At 42.1% G+C, this 12225-nt stretch overlaps 1 protein-coding gene across 1 annotated transcript; it reads left to right on the top strand.

Annotated features, from left to right (window-relative positions):
* The first annotated feature begins 53 nt into the window (after positions 1–53).
* Positions 54–6311, top strand: CCK (cholecystokinin). Its single transcript, XM_018075216.2, has 3 exons — positions 54–154; positions 1633–1890; positions 5923–6311. Exons 2-3 carry the CDS (start codon positions 1635–1637, stop codon positions 6057–6059), a joined length of 393 nt encoding a protein of 130 aa, XP_017930705.2. The 5' UTR covers positions 54–154; positions 1633–1634; the 3' UTR covers positions 6060–6311.
* Positions 6312–12225: the final 5914 nt, after the last annotated feature.

Genomic DNA, 12225 nt, shown 5'->3' with positions numbered 1-12225 from the left:
GGCCCCGGCTGCGTCAGAGATGTGTAAACACCGCCGCGGTGCCCGCCGCTATTTAAGGGGCCGGGGCTGAATCTCCCCTGACTTCCCTGCCTGGGCACACACGGGACTCGCTACTCCCAACTCGAGTCGGACCTTGGGAAACCGCAGCGGAAAGGTAGGGAGCGCTTGTCACTCTCCTCTGACGGCACCACTGCTGGGTTGGGGGGAGGGAGGCAAAGGAAAGGGGGATGCCTGGCACCTACCTGTGCGGCGGTTCTGAGGGCATCCCGCTGTTTGTCGGGCAAAAAGCACCGGGTCCGCCGGGGAAAGAGTGATTCCGGACGCTCCCGACGGGCGCGGTCCCCAGCGCGGGGCGCGGGATGCGGGGAGAGGTGGTCTGGTCGGCGGTGGGCTCCCCACCGGGCAGGCTGGGAAGGGTGACAGCCAGCGGTGGTGAGTTGTTGGCTTTGGAGTCGATAGCATGGACATGAATACATGTGTGTGTGTGTGTATGTGTGTGTGTATGTATGTAAAAAATACAGGAATCAGGGAGGTTGAAAGGATGCAGCTCACCTTCCGTTTCTAAGTACCTAGCCTAGATGGGTACATCACTAATAACCACGCCGGGGTGATCTTATGAGCTTCTTCATTCATATCCTAACAATACTTTAAAACTGCCATGTTTTATACATCACAAATGTTTTCAATCTAGTGTATGTGTTGAGCAAATAAACCTAATTTTATCCCCTTTTAAAATTAAAATGTTAGGTTCAGTGTACTGTTAAAGCACTTAAATGATTCAAAAATTTTCATATAGCTGGGATATTTCATGTGTATTTACAAATGGAAATGACCCCCATAGCATTAGTTTGTTTCTCCTAATAACTGGGAGTAATTTCTCTGTTTCCAGAAAAAATACTATTTCAGCTTATGTGATAAAACAATTTAGTAAACCAACATTGTTTTGCTTCGTACATGTTAAAATCTGAATTCTCTGTTTTATATGAAGAAGATTAACAAGTTGCATTTTATTTTTTATGGCTTTTAACTAAACACCTTTTACCACCTCAGCTATTAGATCAAATGCTTCGGGGCAGGGGTGTTAGATTTTGCTTTTTCTTTCCTTGGGACAAGTTTTTGTTTTTACTTTTTGTTTATGATGAGATGAAACCTCTTGAACACTGAAGTTCAACTCAGTGAAGGTTGGTAGAATATAGGCTCTTCATAGGACTTGTCAAAACTGAGTACCTGTAATAAGAGCAGGTTTTAGTACAATGGCAAAATACCGAAATGTTTGAACCCTGAGATGTTTTTTCACAGAGATGGATTCATCTCACTTAAGTTTTTATGAAATACAACTTCCAAAAAATAAAAGCAAATAAGAATTGAGTAGACTAGGGAGACATAGCACACACCACACCAGAAGAAACAAAATTAATTAATTAACTGTATCTTCCTCTTATCAACGGATATTTAGCTATTTATGTGTTTTGCAACTTAAGACAGATCCCACAGCTAGCTACATTAAAAAAAGCCCAACACAACCCCGATTTGCTCAGAAACCAGCACCCCCAACAGCAGAAGAGGTTAGGGACAGCATACAACATAGTACATCTGGTTGTTTTAATAACCTTTTGTTCCCTTCCTCCCCAGCGATGTACGGCGGTATTTGCATCTGTGTGTTCCTGGCTGTGCTCTCGGTGAGCTGTTTCGGACAGCAAGCCGTGGGCTCGCACAACGGGAATCCACTGGCTGCTGAGCTTGAGCAGAGCTTGACAGAACATCACCGGCACATCCGCGCCCCTTCGTCCACCGGGCCGCTGAAATCCATGGCACGGCTGGATGGAAGCATCGACCAAAGAGCCAACATCGGCGCCTTGCTGGCCAAGTATCTCCAGCAAGCCAGAAAAGGTACTGGGTATAGCCTGCTCACTGTGCTACTTCTGTGTCGGTGGCATTTCCTGCAGGGACACCTAGGTGCTAAGACAACCCCCTCATCATCTAACATGATTCCTAGAGAAGAAAGGACTTAGATTTTGCCTGATTATTCCTGAAGTAGAGAGCTTTCCTTTATTTACTGCAAAACTCCTCCAAAAAAAAAATTATTTGTACATAGCAGCCACTGACAGTGTCATGTACAGGTAACTGAGGAAGATGTCATCTACCTGTCAGGCTATAGTCCAGCTTTTATTTTTAACTACTATTTTCATAGTCTTATTATTTTGTTGGTATTTTCAGTATGTTATATCTCAGATAAAATACAGTAATTACATTTTCTTCAAACTTTTTCATTTAGCTAAACTCCTTTCTCCCCTTTTTAAATTTAGAAGAGCAGGAAAACTTTACTGAGCGTAAATACAGACCAAATAACTAGCCTCACCTCAACCAGAAATACCTGTACCAGGGAAATCTTCTGAGTATTGGATTTTTCATATATTTGTTCCCAGAGGAAATTACAAAAGTGTGAAAGCTTTTGAAACATCAAAATTCATGTTTATGAGTGCAATAACTAAAAGCAGTGATAAGTAAAAGCACATTTCCTTCAAAACATGTCAATTGCTGATAGGGTTTTGGTCTCAGGCAGCCTGGGAATGCAATTTTGCAGTTACTTAAAACCTCCATGGCACTGTGTAACAAGGACATGAAGCACCAGTAGAGCAATGGTATTAAAGGGCTTAATTCTTATAATGAGATTTATTAATTACTTGAGGAAACAATTGTATTACATTGGAGAAAGAGTAAAGCTGCCCCTGCTGACATCTTGTAGTGTATATTTTATACAAGCAGAAACACGTGCCATCTGTGCTACCAGTAAAAATGAGGGCTCAAAATCATTGACCACTGAAACTTGCCCAAGAAAACATTTTTCCTTTTGAACTGGCTCATCTCTGTATTGCTTTGTATCTCAACAGAGTTACACTATGGGCAGTTTGACTACCAAGCTCAACAAAAGCCACTACACAAATTTTGTTTACTTGTGGAAGTTTCACTCCAGTCTGTCCCTTGTACTACAGGGAAAGAGGGCATCTAAGAAGGAAGGAGGACTTCAAGAGAAGCCAGTAATTAGGATTACCTGGACATACAGACATTGAGAAATTAATTCACTCCCAGCCCTAAACTGTGCTTAGGATAAAGTTCACTTTATATAAGGAAGAGCTTTCTCTGCTCCTGCGTCTCCACACAATGCAGATCATTTAACCCTTGCCTCTTGATAGCTTCATTGCTGACCTCTATGCTAGGCAAAGCCCTATGCTTATCTTTGGTGGTCTGCAATTAAGAGATGCTATGTGCATTTTTATGCATTACATATGCAGCCATACACACTCATCTGTGTACCCAGAACAGAGACATGTTACAAACAACAGAAGAAGAATAATTTTCAATGGAGCCTGAGAGATTTCATCTTATGTTAGCAATTTGCACAATATCCATTAAGGAACTTCTTTTAGCAGTTCATACAATTTAAAGGAAAGAGAATTCAGATATGAAATTCGTTAATTGAGTGCTACTCTTAAAGCTGTTATTGAATAAGGATGTTATTGCAGGAGTCTACAAAGCAGAATCCTTGTTACCTTTCCCCAGTTTAGTCATTGTTGCCCACCTACATGGAAACAGAACACTTTGTTCTAGTTTGTGTATCCATTATATACTCTTAAGTACCTGGCTGACATTTCCAAACAGTTTAACCAGATGAAGTGGAAAAAAATCCCTTTGGATTTAAGATGTCTTTTTGATAAGTATTAATACGAAGGAGAATTTTCTAAATATGTGTTATTGACATATATAATTAACTCTACGAAGTGTCTGCTAGCAGATGATGGAATCCTTGTGATGTGACTAGGCCAGCTGGACTCTGGTTTGTAGATGTTGCTCATTAGAGAAGATTCAGAGGGACAAAAACTATTTACTTAATTTATAACGATGTATACAGTGTTCCCATTGGAGCATTATATGCTCATTTAACATGAAGATTCTGGGCAGCACTTCAGAAATATCTGCAGAACACTCTGTATTAGTCACTTCTAACCTGTCTAAACCATAACACTCAGTAGAAAATTCCATTTAGGGGGAAAGAGAGTCTGGGCTTTTGCTAGTGTTACCAGACACCAGAGGTGGCATTTGCCCTTGTGATTAATAGAAATGCTGATTGTTTACAGCATTTCCAGGTAAAATGGTGAGAGAGTTCAGTTCTCTGAAAGAGTTAGGGCTTGATGGCAGCCTCGTAGGTGAGCTGCTACAATTTTTGAATATGTTTGCTGTACACTGATTCTGCAGTACCCACAGGAAATCTCCGGTGGTCTGAGAAAAGGTAATTAAGGTGCTGGTAAGAAATAAACACTGTTTGTGACTCAAAGTTTCAGTTATATTCCTCTGCAGGCTTTCAGCATGAATCTGGCATGAGAGATGGTGTAGCTATCTAGTCAGCAACATGCACATTTACTATTGTCTAAGGAGCCCTTGCTAGAGCAGAGCATAATGGCACCAGGGGAGCCTTTACAGCCCACAGGTCACGGCACAGGCTCAGATGTCTCTTAAGCACCAACATCTGAGCGATGGTTCTGTGCTGTCTTAGCCCTGACTGGTTATAATGTTAAGGAGCCATTAACTTAATTACATTTTTTTGAATTATGAATGTGAATTTCTAGGGTTTTTGAGCATTTAATGGTAGACATTCTTTTCTAGAGATAATTAAATTTGTTGTACTTTTGTTCTAGGTAAATGTCCTACACACGGCGCTTTTTCTGTTGTTTTTGTACCTTCAGCTCTCCTATCGCTCTACAAACCCTAACAAAACAATGCAGTTGCTTTATGTTTTAGTGAGTCATGTTCATTATAAATCACTACGTGAGGAAGACCTTGAAATATAAAAGCACAGAGTCCCCAGGGTTTCTTCAAAACACAAGAAACTGTAAGCAAGGGAATTGTGTAGATTTGGATCTGTGGGATTTTATTTGGGCTTCTTTTCCTTTTCAGTTCAAGTATTCCCCAAGCCTCAGTCTGCACTGAGTATATTGAATCTGTTCCTCACTCAAGGCTTAATATAATCTAATTATTGGCATGTGTCAATTTTATCTGTTTTCAGGGAGTACAGACAGAAGTAATTTACCTTTCCCTGCATTTTTTAGTTACATCACATAATGATGTGAAAATAGAGGATTGTAGCCCTTTTTTTAAAGCATAAATTCTACTTGCAAATAATTTCTCTTTGATGCCTTAAGCAAGGAAGACAGAAAGGATAAGGCAAGATCATAGATCAGCATCTGACCTTGCTGTGAACAGAATTATGAAGGATTTGGATAAGCTGTTAAAAAATCACCGACATAGTAATAAGCTCTGTATTATTCCAGCAATAGGTATCTTTAGCCAGAAATTCCAGATACAATTTTCTCCATTTTAAAACTATTCTCACTTCTCCACAAAACCTGGGATTGATAACTTTACCCTGCTTGTTACTGAACTTGCACTGTACTTACATCTATATCTCTTTAAGCAATGTGGGACTGTGGTGTCTCAGGCTTCAGCCTGCTCTCAAGAAGAGGGTTATTTTGCATCTAGATCAACTCTCCCAATACCAGCAAGCAAGCATAGAGCCTTATAAGGAAGAGTGCAAAATGGTTTGGGCTCTCTAGTGAAAAAGGAAGGAAAAAGGAATAATGCATCCATACTCCTTCCTGGCAGACAGTAGCAGAATGCTTCTGCAGCAGGAAGGAGAAAATGATCTGTTTATTTTGCAATAAAAAAATCCAAGCCACTTTAAGGACCTTACCAGTAATATTTCTCTTGATGTTTTCCCCAATGACACAATACAGACCATGTAATATAACTGTTATATCCAAGAGTTTCCATTATTGCAGACATCTGAGTACAAAACAGATCAGAAAATGGGTGAACTTGGATAATATGTCCACTCACTCTCTGCTCTCCCAAACATTTTTTCTTAAGGCTCCACTGGAAGACTCTCAGTTATGGGAAACAGGGTACAGAGCATTGATCCTACTCACAGGATAAATGACAGAGACTACATGGGCTGGATGGATTTTGGACGCCGCAGTGCTGAAGAATACGAGTACTCTTCCTGAAGAACAGCAAACTATAGTAACAGAAAATCACACTCCCATGTCTGTACAGAAAGAGAGAAATCAATTTGTTGTCCTCTTCAAATCAGTGTTTTAAAATATTTAAAATCATGTATCTGATGTAAATTTTTCTGTAAGACTATTCAATGCAATATATACATATGCAGAATTTTCCAGAAAATGTTTCCTTTCTTTTGTGGTTTCTCATACATTGATACTATATTAAAATGATTTCACTTATCCCTTCTTGTCCTGTCACTGCATGTTGCTGGTGTCTTATTATAAAGAGAGGCAGGAAAATGCCTTCATTCTGCAATGTAAATATATTCCATGTGTTGAGTAGTCACACATTATCCCTTTTTCAGAGAAATCTTGTGTCAGTCCCAGTAGCTTTGAACTCTAGGGAACTTGTTCAAATATAAACACAGCAGCACAGTACTGCCAGAAGATACCAGCTAAATTCATGGCAACCCCATTTGAAAAGGACTGAGTTACACACTGGCCCACATGTTTGTAGTGAATAGCCAACAGTGCTGAAACTAAAAGAAAAAGAGGAATGACACCAACATGTTTCATCTTCTTGGCTTATCTATTTTCTATTGTGAACTCAATGTGAAAGTTCTGCTGATGGCTGCGAATCACAGAATAAACAGACCATTTTCTGCTGTGTGGTGAGCCAAGCATTCATTTGGGGAGAGGGTGAAGACAGGTCCCTGAACAGAGCAGGTGAACCTGAGGGGGAGGAGATACTGGAGCAGTCTAGTCACAGTATCCTGAAAGGAAAGAGGTAGCTCCCATCTATCACAGAGGCAGACTGAGTTGGCTGTTGCCCACCAATGTGAGGGGAAGGAAGGAGGTTGTGCTCAGCCCTTAACGGGCACAAAGCAGGGCATAGAGCCCCACGTTCACAGCTAGGAAGTGATCCCTGCTTGTGGAAAACCAGCGCCCTGCTGTTCCTGCAGTCTTTCCTGCCTGCCTGTGGGAGGCTGCATCAAGTGTTTTACCTGCACTCTCCTCCTCAACCACAGGTAAGCAACCTCTCCTGCAGCTCCTGGGTCTTCTTCAGCAGCTGGATCTCACATCTAAAAGTTGACCAAGGGAATAATTGAATAATAATTGAATAATAATAATAATTGAATAATTTAATAATAGAATGGCTTTGGTTGGAAGGTACTTTTAAAGGTCATCTAGTCCAAATTCACTGCAGTGAGCAAAGATGTCTTCAACTAGATCAGGTTGCTCAGAGCCTGTTCCAACCTGGCCTTCAATGTTCCCAGGGGTGGGTCATCTACCACCTCTCTGGGCAACCTGTGCCAGTGTTTTACCACTCTCATTGTAAAAAACTTCTTCCTTATGTCTACATAAAGGGACTTGCAGTGACTCACCTGGCATCCAAATGGGGACTGAAAACATACGTTCTTAATTCTGCCAGAGCCCCTCTTTACCACCTAATACCAAGCTCAGGACTAACATGGTTTTTCAGGTACTGCTAAGATACAAACTCGTACCTGCAGGTGACATCTCACAGGAGTGAGTGTTAAGAAATAAGAAGTTTTGGGGAAATTGCAGCAATTATCAAGAGGCACAGTGGCTCCAGGATCTTGAAGATAAGGGGGAGGTGGCTATTAGCGGTTCAGCAACATCATCCTCATCCTAAAAACATCTGTCACCTGCTCCTCTGAGAGGAGAGAAATTCCCCAGGTGAGAGAGGGTTTTAAAGCCTGCTGAGACACCACTCAGGTTCCAGGTGACCTGGGGGTGCTAACTGGAGCTAAACAGAGGGGGCAGCAAATCTGGCAAATTCAAGCAGCCCTGTTAGCTGCAATGCTCATCCCAGGCCCTTAGTGAAGCTACTCTCCAGATTGCCCTGTTTTAACACAAGGGAAATGGCAGCTTTAGGGATGGAGGCCCTGTAGCTGGGTAGGAGCTCCTTGTGTCCAGCAACAGCTTTGGGCTGAGAAGTGCCCCTCAGATTTCAGCACACACAGCAGCGCGTTGGCACAACCTCCTGGTGCTCATCTGGGTGGTGAGATTCCTGGCACTGCCAACTCTCTGACATTTAATTTAGCTTTGCTCAAATTCATCCTTATGAAAGCATGTGCATATATGTGCTAAATTAACACTGGGAAAATAGCAAATCCATACCTTCTTGCATTTAAAGTCAGCTTATTTTCTCTGTGCACTTGATTCATTTAGTTCTGTTCCAGCTTTATTAACTTAATTTCAGAAGAGGTGCTGGGCAAATCTCCACGAACAGAGGAGCTTACTGCCAACCCCACATAAATGAGTGAAGAAGAGCTTGTGGCTCTGCTTTTGCAGAGTTGTGCATACACGAGAGCTGTGAAAAGAGGGCAGAAGCAGCAAGTGCTCTTGTGGAAATGAAGGGAAACCCATGTAAGAGAGGGAGCATCCATTCCCAGGGAAGGGGCAGTTCTCCCTCGGAGCTGGGAGGGATGTGTGCAAGGGATGCCAGTGCATCCTGAACAGTCTCATCTGACCTGGTATTTCATACAGGAACACATGTGGATTCTGCTTTGCTCTCCCCTGCTTTGCTGCATCCATCCTTGCTGTATGTTGGCCAGTGACACATTGCAGCCAGATGTTCCCAGCTGCAGCCCAGCTCTGCACATTCCAGTGAGCCAGAGAGCAAACCAGGCAGTCCCTCTCCAAGGCCTGAGAGGGGGAATTTACAAGTCAGACAAAATGAACATTTCAACATCCTAGAAGAGCAGCGAAAGGCTTCTCTCTGTGTTTGATTTTTGTATCCCCCAAGTTCACTAAAATTCTCTTAAAGAAAGAAATAAATCTGTCTGTGTGCTTGTTAAAACTTTAATAGTTTCTAAGTACCTGTGTCAATGTATTGACAATTGGATTCAGCACAGCTTGAAACCTATTTCAGCAGGACAAAAATCTCTGTAATCTTTTAAATACAAATGTTATTGGCTTCTTGAGCCATTCTCACATGAAAGCCCACTGCCTACATTACAGCTAAGGACATTGCTAAACACCGTTAACTTTCAGGCCTTTTATTATTTTTCTTACTATTCTGTGCTCTCAATTGGCTTGTTAACTGAATTAAAGCAGGCCAGAACAGCACCCAGCAAGATGCCACAGCACAGCTGAACAAGGCTTCAACATGAACACGAGCTATAGGCAGCAGATCGATCCTGTTTGTACCAAAGGAAAGCAGGACACATCTCACTGACGTTGGACTTTTCAATTCAATGAGAGCTGCCAACAAACGTGTTCTGGAAGTTGGGAGGAACTCTTAAACCTCTGTGCAGAACAGATTATGTTGTGGGGTCATCCAGTGCTTTGGACACATGCAAAAGGAAGGGGAAAAGAGACTCAAAAGGCTGAAATACCAGTCTTGTCTCTCCAAAGAACATCCTGTGTGTCCACAAAGGCTGAAATACCAGTCTTGTCTCTCCAAAGAACATCCTGTGTGTCCACAACCCAGTCTTAAGACACACAGTCCTCAGCACCTCACCCTGCCCTCACCTCCAACCCAGCTTTGAGAGGTGGATGACCACATTCCTTGCAGTAGTAAGGTGAAGATACATCCAGAAATGTTTCTGAGATACTTGGATATTGCAAGGATGGAGGACTATTTCACAGCAGAGGCACCAATTTATCAGCCATTTGGCTTTCCAAGGTTTAGTTTATGCAGTTGTTCTGTTCTGCTTTGAAATTGGCCAAGTACATTAAACACATTGGCTGAGTTTCCAGATAGCTCATGCTGCCTTAGCTACCCTGTGGTGTAAATTACTATCCTGAAGGAGAAACTAATAGACTCCCCAAATATTAGCATTGTTTCCAGAAACAGAAACTGTTCTTCTTCCAAAATCCACTGAAATCTCTAGGGTGAAACATGTCAGAGAGAATAGTCCTGCCCTCCAAGAGACTTCCTATCCAGTTGCTCCTTTTGTACCTTCAGGAGTTTTACCTGACAGTTTTGATTCCCCTTGACCTCAGAGGGCTGCACTTATTCCCTCTTTAGTTTGCCTTTGGCCTTCTTTGTTCTATCAGTTTTCCTTTCTCAGGAGCACAACCTTGAAGCCCAGTTCTTCTGTAGGGCCTTCAGTGATACTAAACCTCTGAATTTTCATGGTTGTTTAAACCCAGCTTTCCTTAGAGCTCCAGACCTTTGGGAAAGCTGAGTTTATAATTCACCTTCAGAGACATGACAGCCTGAAAATTGCTAAATCCACATGCATTCACTTATTAAACACCATTGCTGTTCACTTACCTGGCACAGAAGATGCATATCTCCAAACACAGCATTACATGCATCCTTCTGGATACTTTTTTATAAGTCATAAAATTACAGTATTACAATGAATTTGTTTAAGCCCTGAAAGAACATTTGAAAGCATTTATACAACCAACAGCTGTCTCTAGAAACTGGTGCAGGAGTTGGGTTTCTGCAGGGCTCCCCAGCACAGCAGCAGCCAGGCTGACATAGAACCATACCAGGAAATGCATTTTGCTCAGCTTAATTTTCATCACTTGTACTACTGTCTTCCACACCTTCTTGGGGGCAATCAGATAATTTTACCTTCCCATTTTCTGTTGCACATTCATTTCCTTTGCCATTCCCAGCTCATACCCCACTGTCACTTGTTCCCTGATCGCATCATCAACGAGCTCAGGGTTTGAGCTTCTGACCAAGGCAACAACTGGAGGGATCCAGGAATTGGACTTGCACGGCTGCATCTTCACTCCCAAGGGCCCAGGAAGGTACCGTGAGGCTATAAGCATCTGACTTTGTTCACTGTAATATCCAGATAAAACACATAAGCTTGTAAAAAAAGGATTTATCTTGTCTGAATTACTCTTCAAAATCTTATTTTTTAGCTATAATAGGAGAAAATATCTTCCTCGTAATGCTCATAGCTTAATACTACAGCTTTGCAATAAGAGACACGCAGGCAGAACTTATTGCAAAGCACTCCAATTTAGGTGGGAGTCCTTCTATGGTTGTATCTCTGCCTGAGAATACTTGCTTTTTAAAGGGGGCAGGACAGATCCGGTCCAAGTGGTCCAAACAATATCCTGATACAGTATAGCCTGGAGAAAGACTTTTTACAGAGAACTGGAGAGGGACTTTTACAAAGGCATGTAGTGATAGGATAAGGACTAATGGCTTTAACCAAGAGTAGGTTTAGATTAGATACTAGGAAAAAATTCTTTACTGTAAGGGTGATGAGGCACTGGCACAGACAAGCTTTGGATGTCCCATCCTTGGAAATGTTCAAGGCCAGGTTGGACGGGACTCTGTGCAACCTGGTCTAGTGAAAGCTGTCCCTGCCTATGGCAGGGGGGTTAGAACTATATGATCTTTAAGGTCCTTTCCAACCCAAACCATTCTATGATGATTCTATGATTTATTGTTAACAGAATGCGGTTTTCTCCAAGCAGAACTCTTCTCTTTCTAAACCTTAAGCATTGACCTTCATTACTAAGTCCCAAAACAAGTATTCATGAGGGCTCCTGTCCCCAGGCAAGGAGAGCCACATGCACAGTGCTCGGCCTCCCTGGATCCCTCCCATTAACTATTAACTTCCTGATCATGAGTTTCCCCCAGGCTTGGAGCTGTGTAGAGAGAAAGGATGACTCACTGACACAGCACCTGGATGTGCCCAGCATGGCATCAGCCTTTCTCACAGCTGGTGTATGGCACTGTGTCATACTAATGCAAGCCCTTCACAAGCTCATTTTGGCATTACTGCTATCCCAAATTCTCTCTGTAGCAAGTATGTGATATAAATGGTACTATTTTTCTCTAAACCTCAAACACACATCCCTCTCCTCAATGTATGAGGCTACCTAATCTTTCTAGGAATTATTACCTGACTACTCCCTCCTCCAGGGAGCTTTTACCACTACTTAGCTTTCACCATGTGTGAAGTTTTTTATTTCTCCATACCTGGTGTTTAATCAGTGTGCTGTTCCCTCCCTCAGTAGTGAAGATTCTAGATAACAGCAGACCTCACCTCTGTCTCAGCAGGAGAACACAGGGCGTTTCCTCCTTAACTTTGTACTTTCACATTTTGTTACTACAGGTTTTGTATCATATTAGGCTGGAGAATCCACATGCCTCTCCCCCTCAAAATACAGAAACCACACAACATCCAATTCTGCTTTCTTGGAATTCAAATTGAAATAA

Source organism: Manacus vitellinus, unplaced genomic scaffold (assembly GCF_001715985.3).
Source record: "Manacus vitellinus isolate BGI_N305 unplaced genomic scaffold, ASM171598v3 scaffold_3_pilon, whole genome shotgun sequence".
NCBI classification, from domain to species: domain Eukaryota; kingdom Metazoa; phylum Chordata; class Aves; order Passeriformes; family Pipridae; genus Manacus; species Manacus vitellinus.
The sequence above is the reverse complement of the archived record's forward strand: the minus strand, read 5'-3'. Positions and strand labels throughout refer to the sequence as shown.